Source organism: Choloepus didactylus, chromosome 3 (assembly GCF_015220235.1).
Source record: "Choloepus didactylus isolate mChoDid1 chromosome 3, mChoDid1.pri, whole genome shotgun sequence".
NCBI lineage: Eukaryota > Metazoa > Chordata > Mammalia > Pilosa > Megalonychidae > Choloepus > Choloepus didactylus.
This window is the reverse complement of record NC_051309.1, coordinates 156,445,947-156,468,964: the sequence shown is the minus strand read 5'-3', so window position 1 is coordinate 156,468,964 and position 23,018 is coordinate 156,445,947. Positions and strand designations below refer to the sequence as shown.

General features: G+C 35.1%; 1 protein-coding gene and 1 pseudogene across 1 annotated transcript in view; both read right to left on the bottom strand.

Annotated features, from left to right (window-relative positions):
* The window catches only part of USP38 (ubiquitin specific peptidase 38), a 36,193-nt gene extending 13,478 nt beyond the window's left edge, over positions 1–22,715 (bottom strand). The window contains exons 1-7 of the mRNA XM_037830721.1: positions 21,489–22,715; positions 19,770–19,905; positions 13,747–13,876; positions 11,383–11,484; positions 6,670–6,828; positions 4,619–4,812; positions 44–137 (exon numbers count right to left, since the gene is read on the bottom strand). Of these exons, the coding sequence (XP_037686649.1) occupies positions 44–137; positions 4,619–4,812; positions 6,670–6,828; positions 11,383–11,484; positions 13,747–13,876; positions 19,770–19,905; positions 21,489–22,170 (1,497 nt within the window). The 5' untranslated portion in view covers positions 22,171–22,715. The remainder of the gene's footprint in view (positions 1–43; positions 138–4,618; positions 4,813–6,669; positions 6,829–11,382; positions 11,485–13,746; positions 13,877–19,769; positions 19,906–21,488) is intronic.
* LOC119529888 lies at positions 9,978–11,355 on the bottom strand (annotated as a pseudogene).
* Positions 22,716–23,018: the final 303 nt, after the last annotated feature.

The window sequence follows — 23,018 nt, the reverse complement described above, 5'->3', positions numbered from 1 at the left end:
ATTAAAGAGTTAACATACACAGAATACACACACGTACACTCACCTGTGTATGAGCCAAAAACGCAAAAAGATGCTGCAATTTTTTCATTAAAGAATTGCACCCATTTAGATTCAAGGACAATACTTGTCTCCTAAAACTGAAAGGGAAGGAAATATAACAATGTATATAAACGTGTATATACACACCTTTTTCAAATTAAGATCTAAAAGCTAAAAGGAAGTAAGTTCAAAAATTTATGATCCTAAAAGTAACTTTACTTACCTGATGCCCTTTATCTAGCAGAATTACTTATGTATAATAAAGTGAAGAAGGAACAGGTGAATGACAATAAATGAACACTTAATATTTGCCTGCCACTGCCCTATGTATTGTCACATATTATTCTTGTTTTCTGGATTAGCAAACAGAAACACAAAGTGAAGATCAGGTATGTACTACACCAAAGTTCACACTCTTTCCTTTGCTAATCTCTCTGCTGATGTATCTAGGAAAGATGTCCCCAAGTCCACACATGGAAAACAAGTATTTTATTCATAGTATGGTAAAATCTGATGATTATAGGGATAATGAGTCACCAAATGTTATAAAAAATCATGTCAGGTATCTGCTTTAAGGAGGCAGAGAGTGTACAATACAGATTAGAAAAATATTTAAAAAAAAGATTGAAGTTTAGGCTATAATACAATAATTTGGTATCTTCAGATCCAAGATAAATGAGGTCTTGCTATGTAAATATATAAATATACCCACAGGACTACTGCATTTGTCAACCACAATGAAAATTTTATCAAGATACAGCGAAAAATAGTGAATAGTTTTTCAAAAAATAATTTGCATATAAACTTTAAAAGTCATTTTCATTGTCTGGGATGTCAAAAACAAAAATACGCAACCCCTTTGCCCAAAAGCTACAAGCTCACTGTTTCTTCCCTAGTCAAAACTGGTGGAATAAAAGGATTAAAAAAAAAAAAGAGTATTTCACAGATCTTGCCATTTACTTAACTTTACTGCTCAATATATAGCTAGAATTCTGCAAAATGCAGAATTAAGCACTACGAAATATTTTCAGGAATATGACTGTAATTGCCAAAAACGTCACCAACCTACTTTTTGCTGGTGATTTTCTAGCTATTACTATGCAAACCTGCACTTTCTGAATAGATAGCTAAAACAAAAAATAATAATAAAGCAAAAAAGAGTTCACCCCAACCCACTTTCTTATTGCAATGAATAGAGACCTTAGATTTCAGTGTCTTGATTTAATCTATAATTTAGACACTTAAATAAAGAAATCTCTTTTAAAAATGCCTTTAGACCACAAAGTTGGAATGAAATAACTATTAAAGAAGAATACAAGGACTACTGTTGAGACCTGAGCTCATCTGCAGCAATCCATTTGGTCTTAATATTTCCTTCACTAACATTATTTCCTAAAAGGAAAGAAAGTTGAACAAAGTGCGAACAACGGTTACCTGCTCAGATCCACCTATCAGAGACTACTCCTAGGTAAATTATGTTCTTGACCATAGCAGTTTTTGACTAAAACCTCTTCAACTTTTGTAGGGTAAGTTATTGATATAATCTTCTCTTAACGCATAGACAATTTTAGAATAAAATACATTTTAAATAAGGAGAGGAAAAGCATATCCATACACACAATCGAGAATTCATATATACTTGAATGCAGACAGAAAGCTGTCAAGGTTAAGCTGTTAATTCATAACCTAAGTAAGCAACTTTTAAAATCCTTTCAAATCGGTTTGAAAGAAAAAAATTGCTATAAATAAAACCTATTATAAAGTTAGAGTAGTTTCAAAAGTATTGTACTAGTTTAAAATGGGAAAAGGATAAACTACTAAAAAATAGTTTCAGAATAATTAGGTTATCTGTTTGGAAAAAAATACAACTAGATAAAATTTCAATCACCACAAATACTACATGGGAGTAATGAGCCAAATGTAAAATACCAACTACTGAAGTATTTAAAAGAAAAAAGGAATTTGGATGGGGAAAGCTTTCTGAAATTCAGACACTGCAAATGAAAAACGGCAGATTTGACTGCATAAAATAAAAAATTGTAAATAAAACACTTCACATTAGGATTATCATACAGAGTATATACATAAAAATAAACATGAAAAAGATCAAAAAAAGATGTACAATGTAAAGAGGTTATTTAGAAAAGAAATGCAAATATGCAAAGAAAAACGGGGAAAAACCCTCTGCAATGGTCAATAATATGCAAATTAAAAAAGATACTTTTGCTTAGAATGGAAAACAACTCAAAAGAATGATTATACCAAGTTCTACTGAAGGTATGAGGTCACAGGTACAATCATTCATTAGTATGTGAATTCAAAATGCTGCATACAGCTTTTCTGGAAAACAATTTATCATACCCTATTCAAAAAATCTGCTTTATACCTGCATACGGGCAGAAAAATGTTTAACATGAGCAAAACAATCTAATATTCACCAGTAGGATAGTTAAATAAATTATGGTACATCCATTTATTCAAAATGACATAGATCTGTATTGCCCTAACATGAAAATATTTCCAACACAAATTATTAAATAATTACCTAGGAAATAAAATATGCAGTCTTCCTATTCTGAGATAGTACTTTTGGCCACTGCACTATAGATGTGCTCTTTGGATTGCTGTTGCCAGTTAAAATAGTTTTGGGTGGCTGCTTTCTCTTTCACCTGTAAAATGAGATGGCTGCACTAGATGACATCTGGTGGTGATATATGGATTCTTTCAGTCTTATGCCTAGTATCACTTGAATTTAAGAGTACACATTTTCTTAAAAAACAAACAAAAAAAAGCAAAAAAAAAAAAAAACAAACAAAAAAACAAACTCCAAACACAAACAAACCAAACCAAACCAAACCAAACCAAGGTAAAAACAATGCCTTCATTCTGATAGTATAATCTGGGCTCAGGAAACAAAATAAAGTTAACTCTACAAATTACAAAGGCTTGGAACTCAATTTATAGTCCTTTCAGTCAAGTTCCGTGAATGACACTTTGATGGTATTGAATAGAGAAAATTCAACCATGTTTTTGCCTTTAGGAAAAGTTTATCATTACAGAGATGGCATTCTAAAGTACTGTAACCAAATGTGGTAATCATATTAACATCTATTTTGTCATATTTTTAATAAAATGTTTGTACACAGGAAACATACCATAAAAGAAGTCAAGTTCTTTCAAAAGAATTAGGTTTGAAAGAGGTAAAAAATTATCTTGTATATAATATACACAAAATTTTAAATATATACACACTATATACTTATTTTAGGTAAATTTACCAATTTTTCAGTTTTTGTATAACTGCTTAGATGATAATGGCAGAGCAAAAATTCAAGCTCTTCATAATGCAAAGTGTTTGTGTGGCTGTATTTATATTTTAATCTCCTCAGATTTACTTTTCCTTCATATCACAGGTATTCCCTTTTCTGCTTTTTCTTAGGATGTAGTTATCTAGCCAATTTCCATTGGTCATATAATAAGATATAGGATATAAACAAGTATAAACAGTATATCAACTTTATACTTGACAGGAGAAATTTATTTACATATCTGAATTCAGTGAGTGGTACAATGTAGGCTTGTGCTTTCTCTGTAAATCTTCCTCCTTTTCCTACATAAACACTTTAGAACTTCTATGACATAGTTTTCCATCTACCCATATCTTACTACTTACTAAAATGTTGTCAACATTCGAGTCCGAATACTGAGACATACTGATTCCTTACCCAGAGTGCTAATCTTAAATTGAATGCATACTATTTCAACTCACTGACTTCATTCTTTCTTTATGAATAGAAAAATAATTCATGAAAATAATCTTTTAGTCTCCAACATGAAGAATGTGTATATTTTCCTAAAATAAAGTATATCCAGAATGTTATAACTCATGGGATATGTGAGTTTTCTAGCTGGATTTGAGGGAGTTGGTGTCAATGAGTAGGAAACAAGAATCTCTGTTATCTGATGCTTCCTGTGGATGTTAACAACCTCTGAGCTCCTATTTGCTTTGCTGCAAAAGAAAAAGGATTTGAAAGTAAATATTTCAGAGGGCAAAGAAACATGTCTGTTTACATACATGTTCAGTATCTATGATCTTGGGGTAGAGGCAGAGTTCACTTTTAATAGCAATGAAGAAGGTGTTGATCTGATAAACAGCAAAATATCTACAAGCAGAAAAAACTAAATATGACCCCCCATCCCCCTGCCAAAAAAAAGATACATAGGTTTAAAGAAAAAAAATACAGTGTCTTATGGGATAATAACAATGTACTTAAGGACACTTAAACTCTTTGGAATAGGCCTAATCAATCCCACTGTTACACTAATAAATATCAAATCAGAGTAATTAAAAGGTGACATTCTAAATGCAATGCATAATATAAATAATAAAGTAGAATCTATAGAAGTTAATATGTTAATAGTTCCTGAGCACTAAAAGCATTTTCATTCTAAGTCAATTATATGAAAATATTAACATTTCTATTTATAAGAAATGTGAAGATAATCCCACCAACTTACATTTCATCAACATGCATCAATTTCCACAGTTAAAACAAAGACGATTCAAATTAAAACTTACTCTGTGGCCATAAACAACGCCTGTATAACACTGTTCATATAACATGTATTTCCTAGGTTAATCAGACCAGTTTTCCCAGTTTCAGATTTTCCAGAAAGTCTAGACAAACAGGATGCCAAAGAATTGGATTGAGAAGTCCAGGCACTTTGACTGAGAATCAACTTAATCTTCTCTTCACTGGGCTTAGGAAAATCCTATAGATCATAAAGAGGAAAAACAAGTTTAAAAGTAAAACATAATATTTTTATTATCAGATTAACTAACACCATACAAGATTCTTCCACTGACATTTAAGATTTCTTTTCTCCTACTTAGTTTTGAAATCACTGATAGTACTAGGCCAGTCATCAAAAAATCAAATTACACTGTATGGCAAAAATAAATATCTGCTAAAGGCAGAGTTTGTCAAGTTGAGTAATACTGAATTCAAGTGATATCTGAACTACGTTATCTCCTCTGTTTGCCAGCCAAATGCTTATAAAATTAAACTCTGGGATCAGAGAGTACACAGCAATGCTATTCAAAGGCAGTAGAATGAGGACTTAAATTAGCACACAGTCAAATAAGTTAAACAATCTGCTTTCAAAATTTGTAATGAAAAATAGAAGTGTGTCCTTTTGATTCACTACTAATATTTACTTAGTATTAAATCTTAGAAATACAATCCCAAAGTGAGCAGGGGATGAAAATGAATGCATTTAAGTACAACGACTTCTGATTTTGAAAAATAAAACTGAAAACATGTTTATATAGAAAATTATTTCAGACACAGATTCTTAACTGCTTTGTGAAGTATGAAATAAAATTTTAAATGTAAATGATTTGAAGCATGAGCAGAGCACTGTAGAGTAAGAAAAGTTGGTAAAATCATTTAGGCTTTTCTGGATTACTACTATCTAATACTTATACCTTAGAAAAGAAAAATTTTCTGAAGGAATTTTAATCTCCCAATTTTTTTTGTTGACAGCTAACAGAAGATGCTTTCACTGGGCTAAGAGTGAGCCTCTTGCTACTTCTGAGCCTACCTGAGTTATTGGAATTTTCAATATGAATAGCACTAAAGAACTCTAAAATGGTAATCAATTAACAACAGCTTTCATCCATGGACATGGACAATTTATGAAGAAATTAACATTGCTGTCAAATCCATGGAAAAACCTCCTAGGTACAAAGACACTTACATCTGAAGTGTCAAAGCATCATATCAGCTGATATGTTAATTACTGAACAGTCTTGTCCTGTGGGCCCAACCAAAATCAGTTTTATTTGGTTAACTATAAAATAAAAAGAATATGTTTTTTGATCCACTTCAGATACAGAAGTAAAGGTAATGACACCTTTATATTATATTTTTTACTTGAAAAAGGAAAATTAATAGGACCGATTACTAATAACTTCTCATTAAGTCTGAGCCAAGTTCTCCAATTCTTTTGCTACATGCTGATTACGCAGAAAGTTTACTAGGAGGAAATTGTATGTATTGTGACCCATTCTTCATCACAAACAGAATCAGTGCTGTTTAGCTCCACAATTTATACAAAATTGAAAAACAGGGCAAATCCACAAATAACTTAAGTAAAGATTCTATGAAATATGGTAATTCATGAACAGACCACAGCAAAATGGAATAAGAAAACAGGAAGGAATCAAGGTCAAATATTTAATTAAACTGCATGTCCTTGATTCTAAGATGTATTTTACATATTTTAACACTTCTGAAATTGGGATGCAACTTTTATGCATGTATTTACTTAATAAAGCATCTATTTTTTAATAGATTTTTCCCAAAGCTGTTATACATTCAAAGATAGGACTTATAGTTGATGGCATTATAGAACTGAATAAATATGGTTATTCATTTAGAATGGTTATAGCAAAAAGAATACTCCCTAAATAATAATGAAATCTAATTCCAATTGCATTTTTCAAACAAAAAGTTTATTATAATAAAGCAGTAAATTGAATAGCTGATTATGGGAATGTTTCACCACATTCATGTATCACATCTTGGTCCACAGCTCCACAAATAATAGTGCAACCATCAATCATACCTTTATTGCCTCCAGAATAGGTTCGTAGAGATCTGGAAACCCAGAATAATGGTACATCATACAGTGTATCAATTCTGTTAATTGCACTAAAAAGGCTGTACTGGAAGGCAGGCCATCACTTTTGAAAGAGTGAACCAAATTAACTACATGAGGAACAATCTGAAGAGAAAAAAGACAAATATTTCTTTGGCAATAAGTCTTCTAGCCTGCAAACAGAATGCCAATGCTATATAATCAGGAAATATTTTTCTGTACGTTCAGTCACAGTCTTTTTCTAAAGAAGTTTTAAGGTTAAAAATTTCTAGAATTTCAAGATAAATTCAGTTTTCAGTCATATATAATTGTCATTCCATATAAGACCCCTCTCTTCATCTTTATATTCCATCCAAAACAAATTAAAATACAAAATAAGAGCCTTAGTCATTGCTGTATTCTAAAAAAATGCTTTTAGTTGAAAAATGTTATGGCTATTATATTAACCAGATCATTCAATGTGGAACAAACTTTTAAATGATAAACCCAGAAGTGGCTTAATAGCTCCATCTAGTGTGAATTTAATTTTTTTACTTGAAAGAATTTTACATACTTTGCACATTAAAGTCTACGTCAAGAAAGTCTTAGAAATAAATTAAACATATACTAAAATTACAGTTCAGATAACAGTATTACACTTCTATTAGATAAGCACAGGGGCTGTGTCTTATGGTAGAGAGGTTTCCCTTACCAACCACCCCTATCTGCCTTCCACCACAAAAAAGCAGAGATGGTTCTAAGAATAAAGGGAATCGGAAATGTCTATTTATTTTTAAGTAACTGAGGTAAAAAATAAAAGGAAAATCTAAAATGTTCATTGCTCATAAACATGTAAAAAGGTGTTAGCACTGATAATGAGCAAAACAATGTTTTTTCATTGTAGAATTAAATGGGTTACCTCATAGAGAACTAATCACATATTTAAGAGGTATTTATAAAATGAAACAAATCCATTTTTGCAAAAATGTCTATTCTATTAGCGCTGCACTGTACTTGGCCCAACCAATTACTAACTATAATTTGATATTACATATTTACACTTCCTATGGTAAAATGGCTATTTGTTCTATTTGTATTATGTTCTATTTGTAGCTCATTATTTTGGTTGTTAACTCATGGTAAAAGCAAAGTTATAGCTCTGTGGTTATATCATTAAATAGCAATTACAACAATTACTTTAATATCCCAATCGACTCCCTTTCCTGTTCCCTAAACACAGTCACATTCTTAAATTAACACTGATATTTCCATTCTGCTCTGTCTGGGTTTACTCTTGTGTTTGGAGTCTTAAATCACATTTCATGTTTTGCACAACTTTCTTTAATCTTACCTCCATCAAAAGTATTGATTTGACTACAATACTACCACCAAGTTCACTCTATTTCTGTCATCTCTAGAATTCTAAGCAAATCAGAATTACAATTCTTCCCCTTGAAGTCACACCAATCAGATACTCTCCTTTCTAGCTAAAACATTCAGAAACCCCCCACATTTTTCCCTCTTCAAGGACAGGGGATGGAGATGGCGGGAGATGAGGGAGAAAGATGGAAGAGAAGAGGAAAGAATTTTTAAAATGATTATTCAGTTTATAATTCCAGGTCTCCCAAAAGCTTTCCTGGTGAAGATTTGGTCTATGCAATCAGTTTACATGGTTGTCTACTACCACATCTTAAATGCTCAATATTATCATTGACACGGAAATTAGACTAAATTCTTCAAAGTCATATAGATCCGCTTCCAAAAAGGCTGGTACCTTCTAAATGCTTGAAAGCTGATTTTTTAAATGTGAGACTCCAACATGCTTCTGGACATTATTGTAATACTGACTGAACTTAAGATGCTAGTTGAAGGAATGTATATAATTTAACTAGAAACTTTGATATTTCCTATTAGTACTATCTGACATAGCTTCCGTTTAAAACATTCCTTTTTCCCATTTATAAAAAGCACTGCAAAAGTAACTTGGCTCATAAAAAACATGCATTATAACATCAATCTTGGTTTCCTCTAAAATATTCTATAAACATATAATGAATAATGATGCTAGTGAGCCCAGATTATTGCTTAGACTTGGCAACCCCTTTCTGAGTTACTTGGAGTTACAGGTGATTTAATTACTACCTGATCCACTAGCAGATGTACAAATTATTTTTATTTGAGTAGTAAGTCAGGCTATACACAGCATTGAGGCAGTAATTAGGTCTTTGCGTTTTGGCTTTATGAAGTCAGATAACAATTTTCAATTTCAGGTGTAGTTTGTTCTTTAAAGTAATGATTTAATACTTGTTTACTTCAATAAGCCAAACATTTCCAAGTCAACCATTTAATATTTCAACTACTTACATACATATAAAAAGCAATACATGGAAAGGTAACATCTTCTATCTTTTAAAAGATTGTGAGCCAAAAAAAAAGGATTAGAGTATAGGATAAGTGACTAATCAAATTTCAAAGAGTGTTTTCAGTGTGAAGAGTAATAAACATTAGAATGGATAATTAAGTTATGTTAGAGAATCTCCTTCATAGAAATTTCGAAAATAAGCCATTGTTCTCTAGTGGCCTACACATAATCATGCCTGAAGATGAGGACAAATAGTTGATGCTTTTTTCTCGACTTTGTTAGTTTATCTGCTGTATTGGCTCATGTTTGAGTTTTGTTTGTATAAAGGGGTGAAATAAGCTATTTGCAGAACTCAGACATAAAGTTATCAGTTGATGATCCAAGTTCACAAAATAGGGCAATTAACTACAGAAACCACTCAACTTAAGTGATAATATACAATTTTAATTACCTGTTAGTAAAGTTTGCTTACTTTAAAATCTGTATATTTTCCTTCAGTGGAAATGAAGCAATAAACAGCTTATAAAAGTATCTGATTCTCCTACGCTTGTTATTTTATTTTTTCAGATCAATCATGTTTATCTAAAGTTTGCTTAACACCACACACTTTTTAGTTGGTATAAAAAACTTAGTAAACAACCATTTCATTTCTTCTCCTATCCTAGTCACATAAGCCAGTTATAATAAATGATACAGATTTCAGCTGTAATTTATAAAATATTTAAGGGCTGTCACAGTCCCAAGAGCAACAGAAAACTTGCACCCACAAATAAACCATCAAGATAAATGTAATTACAGTGTAGTTTTAATTTTCATTCATACAATCTCAGACAAGTCCAAGTAACTTTATAAATATTTTATGCAAAAAAGTAATTTTTAAACCTATCAAAACTATTTGAAATATTTAAATTCAGAGATCTCAAATTTCCTTCTATCAGGCTAGAAATCATCCCAAAAATTATGATCACAGTTACAAATATAATGAATGGAATGTTTACATTTAGGACAACCAAAAAAAAGCCCCATGTAACTTTTTTTTAATATCATTTACTCAAATATGCTGTAAATAGGAATGGTGGTAACACAGGAAGCAAAAATAAGCTTGCAAGTGAAATTTCTAGAAGCTCATGAAAACAATACTCATCCCATACTGTAGACGCAAAAGGAAAAAAGTTATAATGGAGTTAAGAATACTCTGGTCATATTCATTCATTTGGTCATGCAAGGTGTTTAACTATTTTCACTTCCCATATCACAAAGTTAGTCCACAGGAGGGGCTGGTGGATCTTGTCCATTATGAGGACTCCTTGGCTTTCCAGGTAGGTTGGATCCTCTTAGACTAGGAGGTCTCAGTAAGAACAAGATCACTGCAATAACCATCCAGGGCATCAAGATCATAGTAATACTGATGCCATTATCACCAGAAGGTCCTGGTAATTCCTGAAGACATTCTGTGTTGTGCAGTAGGACTGGGACAGCCTCAACAGATTCATCAGCCTTCTCATCACATGTTCATGAGAGCAAACACATTCACAGGGATCAAATCCACCTTCTGCCATGATCACTCAGCTTGATTTAACTTGACTGTTTAAATCTGCCCAGATAACAACCGAAGGGGCGGGGAGGTTGGCGACCAGGGCCAGGGCTCAGCAGAAAGACCGCTTGTATAGGCTGCTTATATTTCTAACTAAAAATCAACAATTAGAATTCTGTGCTTCTTCATCAGTATCCTCTGAAACGTGTTATGGTGAGTCAATATCCCTAAGGTTTTTACATTTTCGTGTATTAGTAACGAACTTCCAGTCTTGTAAAATCACTGATTAGACTCTGGAGGTAGCAGGTAACTACGCTAAGACACTGCCTTCCTATGATGCCTTAGGTAGACAAACAGATAGCCTCCCTAAATAAATAATTTTGTCATTCCACACCTGCAATTGATAATCAAATCCCAAGCAAGTAATCTTAATTCTGGGGCTATAATGCAAAGACTGATGTTTTCATGATTTTGGAATTATAAAGCAACCAGAGGTTATTCAACCATTTTTACTCTTCTACATTATTTACATGTGCGACAGACACCCAAAAGTGACATCTCCTTGCAGAGCAGTAGCTTTCATTTGATGGTAGTGGTTGCAGATGGGGCAGACTTAGTGAGAAATAAAAGATGCTGAAATATATCACTGGAGAGAAATTCCACAATCGCAATTTTCTAAGAAAACATAAAGTTACATGAAAATAGTTGTATTTAGGACTAAACTATAGTCTTTTCACTATATACAAATGTAACTCAAATTTTTTAAGACACCTTTTCAGTGTAGAAGGCTTGTGTCATAACTTACCAGATGGAAAGCCTCTGGAGAATGCTGGAAACTAAGCAGCATGTGAGAAAGAACTGCAAGAGCACCAGGTCTCACAAGAGGAAACCAAAGTCGATTAAAAACCTTAAAAAATAAGATAAGACACCCATCTTAGAGTTTGCAGAGAAATCATTAACCTGGTCAGTAGTTATTTTCCTAGTGTCAGAAATGATTTATGTGCATGTCCCCTTCCTAGAAAGTTCTATCATATGTTATTAAATCTTGGGGAGGGAGAAAGTTGGGGAATGTGGTAATTTGGAGCTGTTATGAACCCCAGAAAAGGCCATGTTCTTTTAATCTATTGCTGTGGGTACAGACCTGTTGTGGGTGGGACCTTTTGGTTAGGTTGTTTCAATTGGGATTTGACTCACCTAATTCAAGGTGGGTCTTAATCCTTTATTGGACCCCTTTATGAGAGGATAAATGGCAGAAACACACACAGAGAGAGAAAGAGAGCGAGAAAAAGAGAGAGAGAGAGTTGAGAGAAATGTCCAGAGAAGCAAGAAGGACCCATAGGAGCTGAGAGACAGAGCTACTGAAACCAGGGCCCAGGAGAGAAGGACCAGAAGTCACCATGTGCCGTCCCATGTGACAGAGGAACCCTGGATGCCAGCCGCCTTTCTTCAGAGAAGGTAGCCTTTTGTTGATGCCTTAATTTGGACATTTTCATGGCCTTAGAATTATAACATGTAACTTAATAAATCCCCATTGTTAAAAGCCAACCTATTCTCTGGTATATTGCATTTTGGCAGCTTTAGCGAACCAAAACAGGAAATAAGAACATGATAGAGATCAGAGGGAATATAGTGGCCTAAACAACCCTTAAAACTACACGATCAAATGAAAATCTGTCAAACCCATGTTAACAAGGTGACAGCAACCTGATCCACCATTTACTCAACAAATACTTATTGAGCACTTACTATTGCTGGGCATTGCTTTAGTCACTAGGGGTTCAATGATGGATCAAAAAAAAAAAAAAATCTCTGATCTCACAGGGTTTACCTGTAACAGGGTGGGCAGAGACAATAAAATGTAACATAGGGTGATAAGTGCTATGAAGAAATGTAAAGCAGGGTATGATGAATAGGGAATGCTGGGTGGCAAAGGGGTCAGCTATTTCATATAGGGTATTTAAAAATGCCTCATGAAAAAGGTGACATCTGACTAGAAAGAGAGTAAACCTGGCAGATACTTGGGAGAAGAGCATTATAAGCAGGGCAAATAGTAGTGCAAAGGCCTGGAGGCTTCCAGCTTGGTGTCCTGGAGATACAGTAAGGAGAATAGTATAAATGAATCACAGAAATCACACAAAAATAGTGTGAGATGGGATTTAGGGGCCAGATCACATAGGACCTAGTGTGCCACTTAAAGACTTGTAGCGGGGACCAATGGCAGAAGTAGAGAGCCTATTGCATTCAACATGGCAAGAGATGATTGTGACTTTGGACCGGGCTTGTAGCAATGTAGCTGGTGAAAAGTGAGATTGTGGCTATATTTTAAAGGTGGAGTCCCAACAGGATTTGCTAGATATGGGCTGAGAGAAAATAAAAAGAGACAAGAATAGCTCCAAGGATTTGGCCTGAGCAAGTGGAAGGATTGAGTATATATTAGGTGTTTATTAAGACAGGGAAGATCAGATTTGGGAAGGAAAAATCAGGGGTTAGAGTTTGGATAAGTTGAACTTGACATCTCAGTATAGATATACAGGTATAGGCAGTTACATGTAGTAGTCTGCAGTTCAAGGCAGAGCAGTGGACTAGAAATATAAATCTGGCAGTCATCAACTTAGAGAAATTATTGAAAACCATGGGATACCTATGCAGTGAGTATAGACTGAAAATAAAGTGGTGCAAAGACTGGACTCTAAGAAAGATCCAGCACAGGAGACTGAGATGCCAGTGAATTAGAACAAAAATCAGAAGAGTATAGTATCTTGGAAACCAATTGAGGACAGTATTTCAAGAGGGAGTGATCAACTGTGTCAAATGCTGTTGATAGGTCAAATGAGAGGAGGCTGAGAAATTATCCCTGTGTTTAGTGATGTTGGGGAGCACTCACGTCAAATGTAGTTTTGGAAGAATGATGGTGGTAAAAGCTTGATTAGAGTACATTTAAGAGGTAGTAGGAGGAGTATGTTTTCATATTAGATATATGTAAAAGGAGCAAAATTAATTTAATTACCTAAATTTAAAGAGCATTTCCCCCAAACCTATTATTTAAAACAAAAACAAAAAAAGAACATATTCAAAATTAGATGTATACACTTAAAAAGGGGAAAACCCAAAGAAAAAAAGTTTGATTACCTGAGCCCATATATCCTTAGATTTATTACCCCCAACTTACCAGTTCTATTTTCATCAAAGTAACATCTATCAAAATAGTAAACTTCTGGACAGCTGCCAGTCCTTTCAAGAGTGCAATCACCCATGTTTCCACATGCTGAGCCAATGGCCAGGACAACCAATCAATCATTCTGAAAATTGAAGGAAAACAAACAAAACTATATGTATTGAAAATATTTTCAGCATTATTTAATTAGGAATGACATAAGTTATAGTAAAGGATCACTCACTTTATGACTTAATACTTACTGAGCTTGCTTGTGAAAGGCACTGTCCAAGATGTAAACATGAGTGTGATGGATGCTTGTTCTCAAGGAGTTTCCAATATCGTGAGCTGACAGTTTCTTACACTTAACATATTTCCATAAAATGAATGTCTGATAAATTATCATTTTGCAGAAATGCAAAATTTTAAATTTATGTTATATAGTGGCATCAATTTATTAGGAAAATTTACTCTAAAAAGATCAGTTTAAGTGTAGATATCCAAAGTAAGATATACATGGCTATGAATCAAGATTTCTCTTTCCTGGTGATTAGAGTCTAATATGAAATGAACCCTTTAAGTAAGACTGTATTTTGAATTGTAAAACAGGTCTTTCATCTCTTTCAAAATCCTACTATATAAAGAAAAAAAAAAAAAAGAAAATATCAAATAGATAAAGGGTATCAACTGGTTTTTTATTTTGCATTAATGAGATCTTTCCTAATTTAATATGAACCCAGTTTAACTGAAGAAAGACAAAGTATGGGATCTGATGGAGACTGTGCCTCAAGTTAGACATCTACCACATTAAGGACTAGCACAAGTTTTCTGGGCAGCAACAGGGCCAAATATTCATATTATCTAATCCATTAATCCAATTTTGGGGATTATATACTAAGAAAACAGTAGGGGAATAAAATATAAATATTTGAAGTCAGAGTGGTCTGGGATTAAAATCTCAATTCACCATTTATTAGCTTGGGGACCCTAAATCCCTTATATAAGTTATTTTACTGCTCTGTGTCTCAATGTCCTCATCTGTAGATTATATCTAAGTATGCTTATTTTACAGGGCTGTTGTGAAGATTGAGTGAATATGTAACACTGGAAGTATTCACTATAAATTCCTTTCTTCCACCAAATACTAATACATGTGAAAATAAAGAAATAAATAAATGCCTTAATTGTACAAAATGTCAAATATAAATATTAAGTACATAAATATGCTACCAAAACAGTCTTCTACAATGTCAGAGTAACTGACTTCTAAATGCATTTTCACAACTTTGTTATAAGTATCTACATTAACACTGGAATGTTACCTTTATTCAGGTTTTTGCTTTTAAGTTTAAAATGTTCGATCAAATGCTAAGAATGGCTCCAAAGTACTAATGCATGTTAACTGCAAGTCATCTGATGTTCCCTCCATTCCCTACACAAATTTTATTTCCCTCCTTATTTTTTCTGGCCATCTTCTTCCAATAATGATGGTTACCAGTTATTGAAGAAGTCTCTGGCAGGTGTTGTATATCTTCCAACCATTGTTAATCTGATTCTCATCAAAGTTTGTTGCCACTCAACACAAAGCAGAGACACACTTGGCATTTATGTAAAAGGAGTATATTCACTATCACTCTATGATATGGAAAAACTGCAACACCATTAAGTGTTCATCAATAAGGAAATGGCTAAATGTACCATAATATTGATACTATGATATACTGGAACACTATGTAGAAGTTTCAGAGAATGAAATAGATCTATACGAATCTATCCACAGGGATATAGGGATATAACATGGAAAGATCTGAGATATTGATGAATTTAAAGAGACAAGAAACCCACTAGGTTTTGTTCCATTTTTGTTAAGACAATCACCTAAGTATGTGTATATATGTATATGTGTGTGTGTGTGTGTGTGTGTGTGTGTGTGTGTATAGTGTATAAATACGCATAAATAAAAAAGATGTGAGACTACCAGAGTACTGCCAGACAGGGCCCTCTAGCACACAGGGCCTGAGGCAGTAACCCCCATTTGCTCAGGTCTAAGGGCAGAACTGGTAAGGGGTACATGAGGGCAGAGAGTAGAAAATTTCATTTGGCCATGGCTCTTCATTATCCCTCATCACTCAGGCACTCTTTTTTATCCTCCCCATTTCTAGCTCCCCATCTCATACGCCTCCACTCTTTACCTTATCTCATGTGTACTCAGTCTCAATATGCCCTGAAGAAAATTCAAACCAGAGATAACACACTAGAAGCCATTCATATAACAAATATTTGAGTGTTTATTATACACTAGGTATTGTGTCAGGTGCTGGGAAAATAATAGTGAGTAAGATGACTTTTGGTCTCAGATGGTAAGAAAAGTTAGGAAATTTGTCAATAGACAATTAACAAATAATGCCATTGGTATTACAACTTAGCTCTGCTTGAGTGCAATGCAATGTTTTTTGCTATACTTGATATTCCAGTTCTGCTTCAATTTTATTGGACTTGCATATACCCAAACCATCTCAGGCACAGGCATGGTAGGATAAGTTATTTCTATGATTAAAGACAATAATCCTATCTACTATGTATTGATTCCTATTAGTTTGGTTCAAAGGGCACTTTACTTAACCCTGAAATACTGATTTAATTTCTTACTATTTAAAGAACATTTAAATACAGTTGTAATTTTTCTATTTAAAAGATTTATCTTCTCCATTAGATTGTGAGCTCAAGAGCAGTGATCTTGTTGTTGTTATTGTTTTTTTATCTTATGTATTCTTGGATCCCAGCCTGGCATTGAGTAGAAGCTCTCAAATTCATTGAATAAATGAAACTATTTTTTCCTATCATTAATTTTAAAACCTTAACAATAAAATTGGCAATATCATGATAGGCCACAAGACAGATTTAATCTTAATTTATAGAGAATAAAACCAATTCATACTTTTAGATGGCAGCTTGAGGCCTGGATCCAGCCTACAGTTTTATTTATCCCAATGTTTTAAAAATTGGGAAATTTCACATAGAAAATGATCAGGCGTATTTTTAAAAATCAGATGAAGCAAAACAGTGCTCAAATTTTCCTATGACAACAGACAACTAGAGTTGAGTATCACCTTTCTTTTCAAGTTGCTTGTGTACCCCAATTAAGCCCATTCCCTACTATTCCTATTCCCTATTATTTCACTTGTAGTTGGCCTATTTCATTCTTTAATGTTACCTGCCTGGACCTGGCATGGTATTTGCATTTCTAATCTTTTGCATTACAGTATAGAAAGAATATAAACAATTAATCAAAGAAAATGATAGTAAAGCAAGATAACTGCTATGACTGGGGAAGTATAGAGTATGGGGAAGTACATGGTGGGAGTATGGTAAAAATAATTATCACTATTACATAACAGGAATATCTCTTTTGATTGTATTTTCCATAAAAGAATAATTACTACGGGTAGATGATGGGTTAAATTGGATTATGTGCTAAATTGAAAATGCAATACAAAACTAGGTCACAACTTCCCATAGAAACAATAGATAAAAATTAATTTCCAGCTATATTTTGAAAACAAAATAAGTTCATAAGTTGGAGATGATAGTTTTTTTAAATGGTTGAAAATTAAGACTCTTTAAAGAGTACTGAACATCAAGAAGTAGAATTCACACTTGATTTAATAAGTAGAAGAAGTCACTATGGTTTCTTGATCAGAAGGGAAAAATGAGGTCAGGATGACTTAGAGAAGAGAGAAAAATCATTGCTAGCAAAAAAGAACAACTGAAAAACCTTGTTACAACAATGAATGGCTGACTCCCTCAACGTAGTGGGGATAAAAAAAGTGCCATTCTAAGAAATGTCCTCAAGAAAGAATCTAAAGGACATATTAATTATGTTAATGAAAGGTAATGAAAGAAATGTTGGAGTTGAAAATTGCTTATAGGTTTGTACGCAAATATCTAAGAGAACAGGGTGCCAACTGGTGGGGAAAAAAGGGAAAAAACATCAGGCTATGAAGATAAGGTTCTACTTTGCTTCTCATAAGCAGTGACCCTGAGTAAGAAACTTGACAACTCTGGATTTGCTTCCTCACTGGTGACCACACAGTAAAATAACTCTGGAACTAGACTTGAATTCACTCTACCATTTACTTCCTGGGTAACACTGGATAAGTTATTTAACCTCTCAGTTTCTTAAACTATAAAATGGGGCCATTAACAGTACTTATCTCAAAAGGTTTTGGTGAGTATTAAATGATGTATGGCATGGAAAGGGAAATGTTAGCTATTATCTCTGGATGTTAAAGAGGGAATGAGCAATAAGATACTGGAAGTAAAAATCACAGGTAGACTAATTCAACTATATTTAGCAGAAAAAGGAAGAAGAAAGAAGAAAGGCTGAAAGAGAAAGGCCTTTTAAAACACTGGAGCTCCAGAGAAGGTGGGGAAAATCAAAGTACCAATAGTTTATGTTATAGAGAGTAAGATCACTATATATGCAGCTTTCTCAGAATCCAATATAAATATCTAAGTTTAGATGTTATTAATGACTATAATTTTATAACAGGTGCTCAGAAAAAGCCATTTTGTCCCCAAACCTTACATTTTTTTTAAATGTGCTTGCATTTGCATGAAAAAAAATAGAAAAACATTATTTTAAAAATGCAAAACAAAAACACGTAAATATGAAACAAGGATTGTTAGACAGGAAAAGCACAATTAGAAAAACATAGCCATTGAAATAAAGAAACCCAACAGGTGGAATAAGCTCTATAAATGTATATTTTGAACAGAAAATTAATGCATTGTAAGATTGTATTGATGCTCTTCCCTGCATATATCCACAAGGTTTGCTCCCTCATTTCCTTCATGCTTTTACTTTATGGTTGCCTTTCTCAGTGAGGTCTTCCTCAACTACCTTATTTAAATTGCAAATCACTCTACACTCCATATCCCTCTTCCTGTTTACTTTTCCCCCAAAATACTTATCATTATGTAATACACTACATTATTTTACTTACTGTATTTAATCAAATCTAAAACAAAATCAACTTTAAGATGCATAATTAGTTTATGCACTATTAAAACAGGAAGAGTCTTGCCAATTAAATTAGGACACTAAGAACAGTGCATTTCCACATTTTAACATATCTGAAAACAGATGCATCCTGGCATCAATGAAATTTGTTGTTAGTGTACTGTCTGCCTCCTATGACTAGAAAGTAAGCCCATAAGAGCAGTTATTTTTATCTGTTTGTTCAAGAATGTTTTTGAACACAGCTTGGTGCTCATGATAAGTGCTCAATAAATGTGACTGGAATAAATTCTGAGAAGGAGAAATAATATTAAGTTTACACCTAAAACTGTAAGAAAAAAATTGTGAAACATCAGGATGAAGAGAAAACCATAAATACTACCAGAAAAGCCTGACTACACACAAAACAATGACATTCAGATTGACAGCAGACTTCACATCAACAATAATAAATGTCAGAAGAAAAAGCAGTACTGCTAAGAGAAAGTGATGATTAAATTAGAATTCTGTATCTTGCCAAATCATCTATTTGAGACTAAGGGAGGAAAATACATTGCAAAAAAATAAAGGCTAAGAGTGTATTATCCATAGATCCTAGTTGAAAGAGAAAGTAAAGTACATACTTAGCAAAAAAAAAAAAAAAAAAAAAATCCCAAAAAGTGAACTCAGAGAGTAGAAACGGGTTGCAGGAAAGAATAATGAGCAAAGAAATTAGTAAAATATATCAATACTCTAACTGACTCCTCACTATAATAGTGATTATGTATATGTTTTGGAATTAAAAAAAAAAAAAAGCTAAACTGGAAATGGATTAGCGAATTACTTATACACCTGTCAGAGCTAAGGTAAATGATTCAGTCCAACTGATTGGGATAGTTCTTATATATCCTTTTATATTTGATTTCATGATTTCAGTTTTAAACATTTCTCTAATTCATTCATTATTTCAAAATATTAACTGAAAATATCTCTTTCTTCCAAATCTACAATTACCATCCACAGCGTCATGAAGAAGTACCTGCAAAGAGCTTGGGTCATACTTGCATCTTTTACGTTTGGATCTGTAGTAAGGCTCCTGATGAGAACCGTAATCATCTGTAGAGGAATATGCTGCACAAGGCTTGCCAATGCTACAGAAGGTTCAAATGATGCATCTGTTTTTTTTTTTTTTTAATTAAAAAGAAAAAAGAATACAAGAAGGTTCAAGCGAAATATTTAGAGAGATCATTACAAACAAAAAATGTAACTGCAACAAAAGTGTTAACTTAGAAAGCAGTTAATGCTACACTTCATGAACAGTCTCGAACTTATACAAGAAATGTATTATTACAGAAATGACAGATTAAGAATGAGTGGCAATGATTGCTCATTCTTTGGAGAGGATCTACCACAATACAAAAACTACTGTTTGCTATTGTCATATTTATACATGCTACTTTGCATTCTTTAAGTTAATTAATACTAGTATGTAACACTATACTAAACTATTCATTAGCAAAGCAGTAGTAAGAAAAGAAATTCAAGGTATCATTTCAACTCCCATTTAGAGACCTCCAAAGTAACTTGTAACTACTAATTACAGTAATCAGATTACATTGCTCTAAGGAAAAAATTTTTTATCTCTAAACAGAAGTTAACATGAATAATTTTGGGGACTTTGCTTAAAATACATAAATAATTTGGCAAATCCAAAGTGTGTATCTTTACTGCTACAGTTAAAAAAGTTCTGGGGAAACCTAATAGCTATAACAACACAGGTGATACAAATAAAATGACCAAAAAACAAAACAAACTCATTTATACCTTTGGTAATTCTTTAATAAACACATTTAATTCATCAAAACACATGGAGCTTGTTAAAACTTCACCCATATTTCTTGTTCTTAAGAAATAAAAGAAGGACACCTCTTTCACTAGTTCAATCTTCAATAACTAGGGAGTGCCCACTGGTGGAATAATTAGGGACACTGGCTGTACCAAGCAGAGAGGAGGGGGACACAGTTTTAGATCTATTATCTCACAACCTACAGACTTGGAATTTCCAAGGCAGAACAAGTAGTTTAGACTCACAGGTAAAATTCCTGGGTGCAAAAGCATTTTCTTGCCAGGTATCACGTGACATTCCCAGCCCCTTTTTGGAAGATGCAGTACTTGGGCTATACCCCAACCAACCTATCTAAGCTTTCATTCTCTTTTTCTTCCCTCATTCTACCTGAATCCCCTCTCACACATACTATTGCAGAGAGAAAATATCAATGTTCAAAAACTACATTGTTAACTGGGATAACCTAGTAATAAAACAAACTGCAAAGTCCCTGAATAAAATAATGGGGGAATAAGAAAAATGAGGGAAAAATTCATTACAAGATGACAGAGAAGGGTAGAATAATAACATGGTAAACATTAGGCTACTATTAGTCACTAAGTTTTATATAGTAGCAGTCATCCTCAAAGCATTCCACAACTTGAGCAGAGGCTGAATAATTAAGCAACTTGTTTAGTGCCAAAGGTCTTTGAGTTAGACATTCTGGATCTTTAAAATAGGAATCCTGTTTTTAAGGCACAACAGTGACAAGCCTGTATTAGGTAATGAATGGGAATAAAATTTGGATGAGGGTATTAGGATTTGCCTCCATCAAGAATGTTTTCAGGGCAGAGAAACAAACGTAGTGTGTGTGTATGTGTGTGTGAGAGAAACATAATTTCCAAGATTCCCTTGAAATACAATGACCCTTACCTGTGGAAGAGATGCTTGCAAAAACTTCTTGCAGGGAAGGCAGGAGTGTGGATGGCTCAGCCTTCCATATGTTCTGCAGCAAGTTACTCACTTTTGTCACCTGAGAGACATATTCACGCAGCTCCTTCTCCTGGGTGGATACGCACTGGAAGTGGCCTATCGTCCGAACGAGCTGCTGACAGAAGGTGATTGACAATTTTCCCTTAGGGATGCACTGCACAAAGTCGATCAGGAGATCGCTCAGTCGGGCACACAGCTGCGGCTCCGGCCTCTCACAAACCATCCGTAACACCTCCACCTGCAGCAGGCTGAAGAGATCCAGTACCGATGGGCAGCTTATGATTAGCTTCAGGCCGTTGTGAATATAGTCCAGGATGGCTACGTCCTTCCTGTCCAGCGAGTGGTAGCCCTGCTGAAGGAGGCCCAACACGAAGGTCTTGTTGAAGAAGGACTCAAACTCGGGTCGGTGGTAGCGTGCGTAGGCCTCCAGCACCTGGTGCCCCACCTGTCGCTGGAAGGGGTCCTGGCCCTCCAGGATGAGCCGGGTAGTCAGGTCAAACATGGCCTCGCACTGAGCCTCGTCTAGCCCATGCTCCGCGGATTCTACCACCTTCCGCACAATCACCCGCTTTAGAGGCAGCGGATGCGAAGAACTCACCAGGCCCTCCAGGATCTTGTCCATTGTCGCCGCGCGCCAGGTCCAGGGACAGGGGGTAAGGAGCGGGAGGCCACAGGCCAGAGGAGGGGTAGGATATGAACCTGGAGTTAAGCAGCAGCGGGACTGGCCACCGCCACCGCCGCCTCAGCAGCCACATTTATCGGGCAGAAGGGCCCATCCAAGCCTAGGCGGAAGATGGCGAACCTAGCGAGCTTATGACCCGACACCGCTCGTGGCGGTTCCAAGGAGTTTGATGCCCGCACTATGCAGCGCCCCGGGCCTAGGTCACTGTCAGCATCAGCGCCGAGGGCCCAATGGGGCCCCCAGAGGCGGGGTGCGCCCAGAACCCAGGGCTGCTAGCCGGTAGATGGAGGAAGCGCGCCCCCGCGTCCCGGTATAGGTGAGGGCGTCCGGGTTCGAACAAGTCCTGACAAGAAATCCTCCCTGGGCTAAGTCGAAAGCCGCTGTCACGGTGGGTGCCAGGAGCAGCCGGGTGGAAGACAGGGACGCTGACACCCTTGACCCGGATTCAGAAGTTTCGGCAAACAGGAAGTGAAGCACTTAGGAACCTCTGGGAAGGCCTGCCCCACCGCGCCCTACTCGCTGGACCCACCCCTTTTCTCTACCCTCATATCCTTCCTCCTCCCCTCTCGCCCTCCTCGTTCCTTTTACCCCTCCTCCACCCCAACTCTCCCACTCCCTCCCTGCTCCTCTCGACACTGTCCCCCCACCCCCCACCCCCGCCTCCGGGCTTTGGTCTTTCGCGGCCGCGCAGGCGTAGCCGCTTCCAGTCGAGTAGCTCAGCGACGCTCGCGTCATTGAGCAGGGAGTGTCGAGTCACAGGCGGCTTTCCGTGCGGAGTGGGTGCTGGT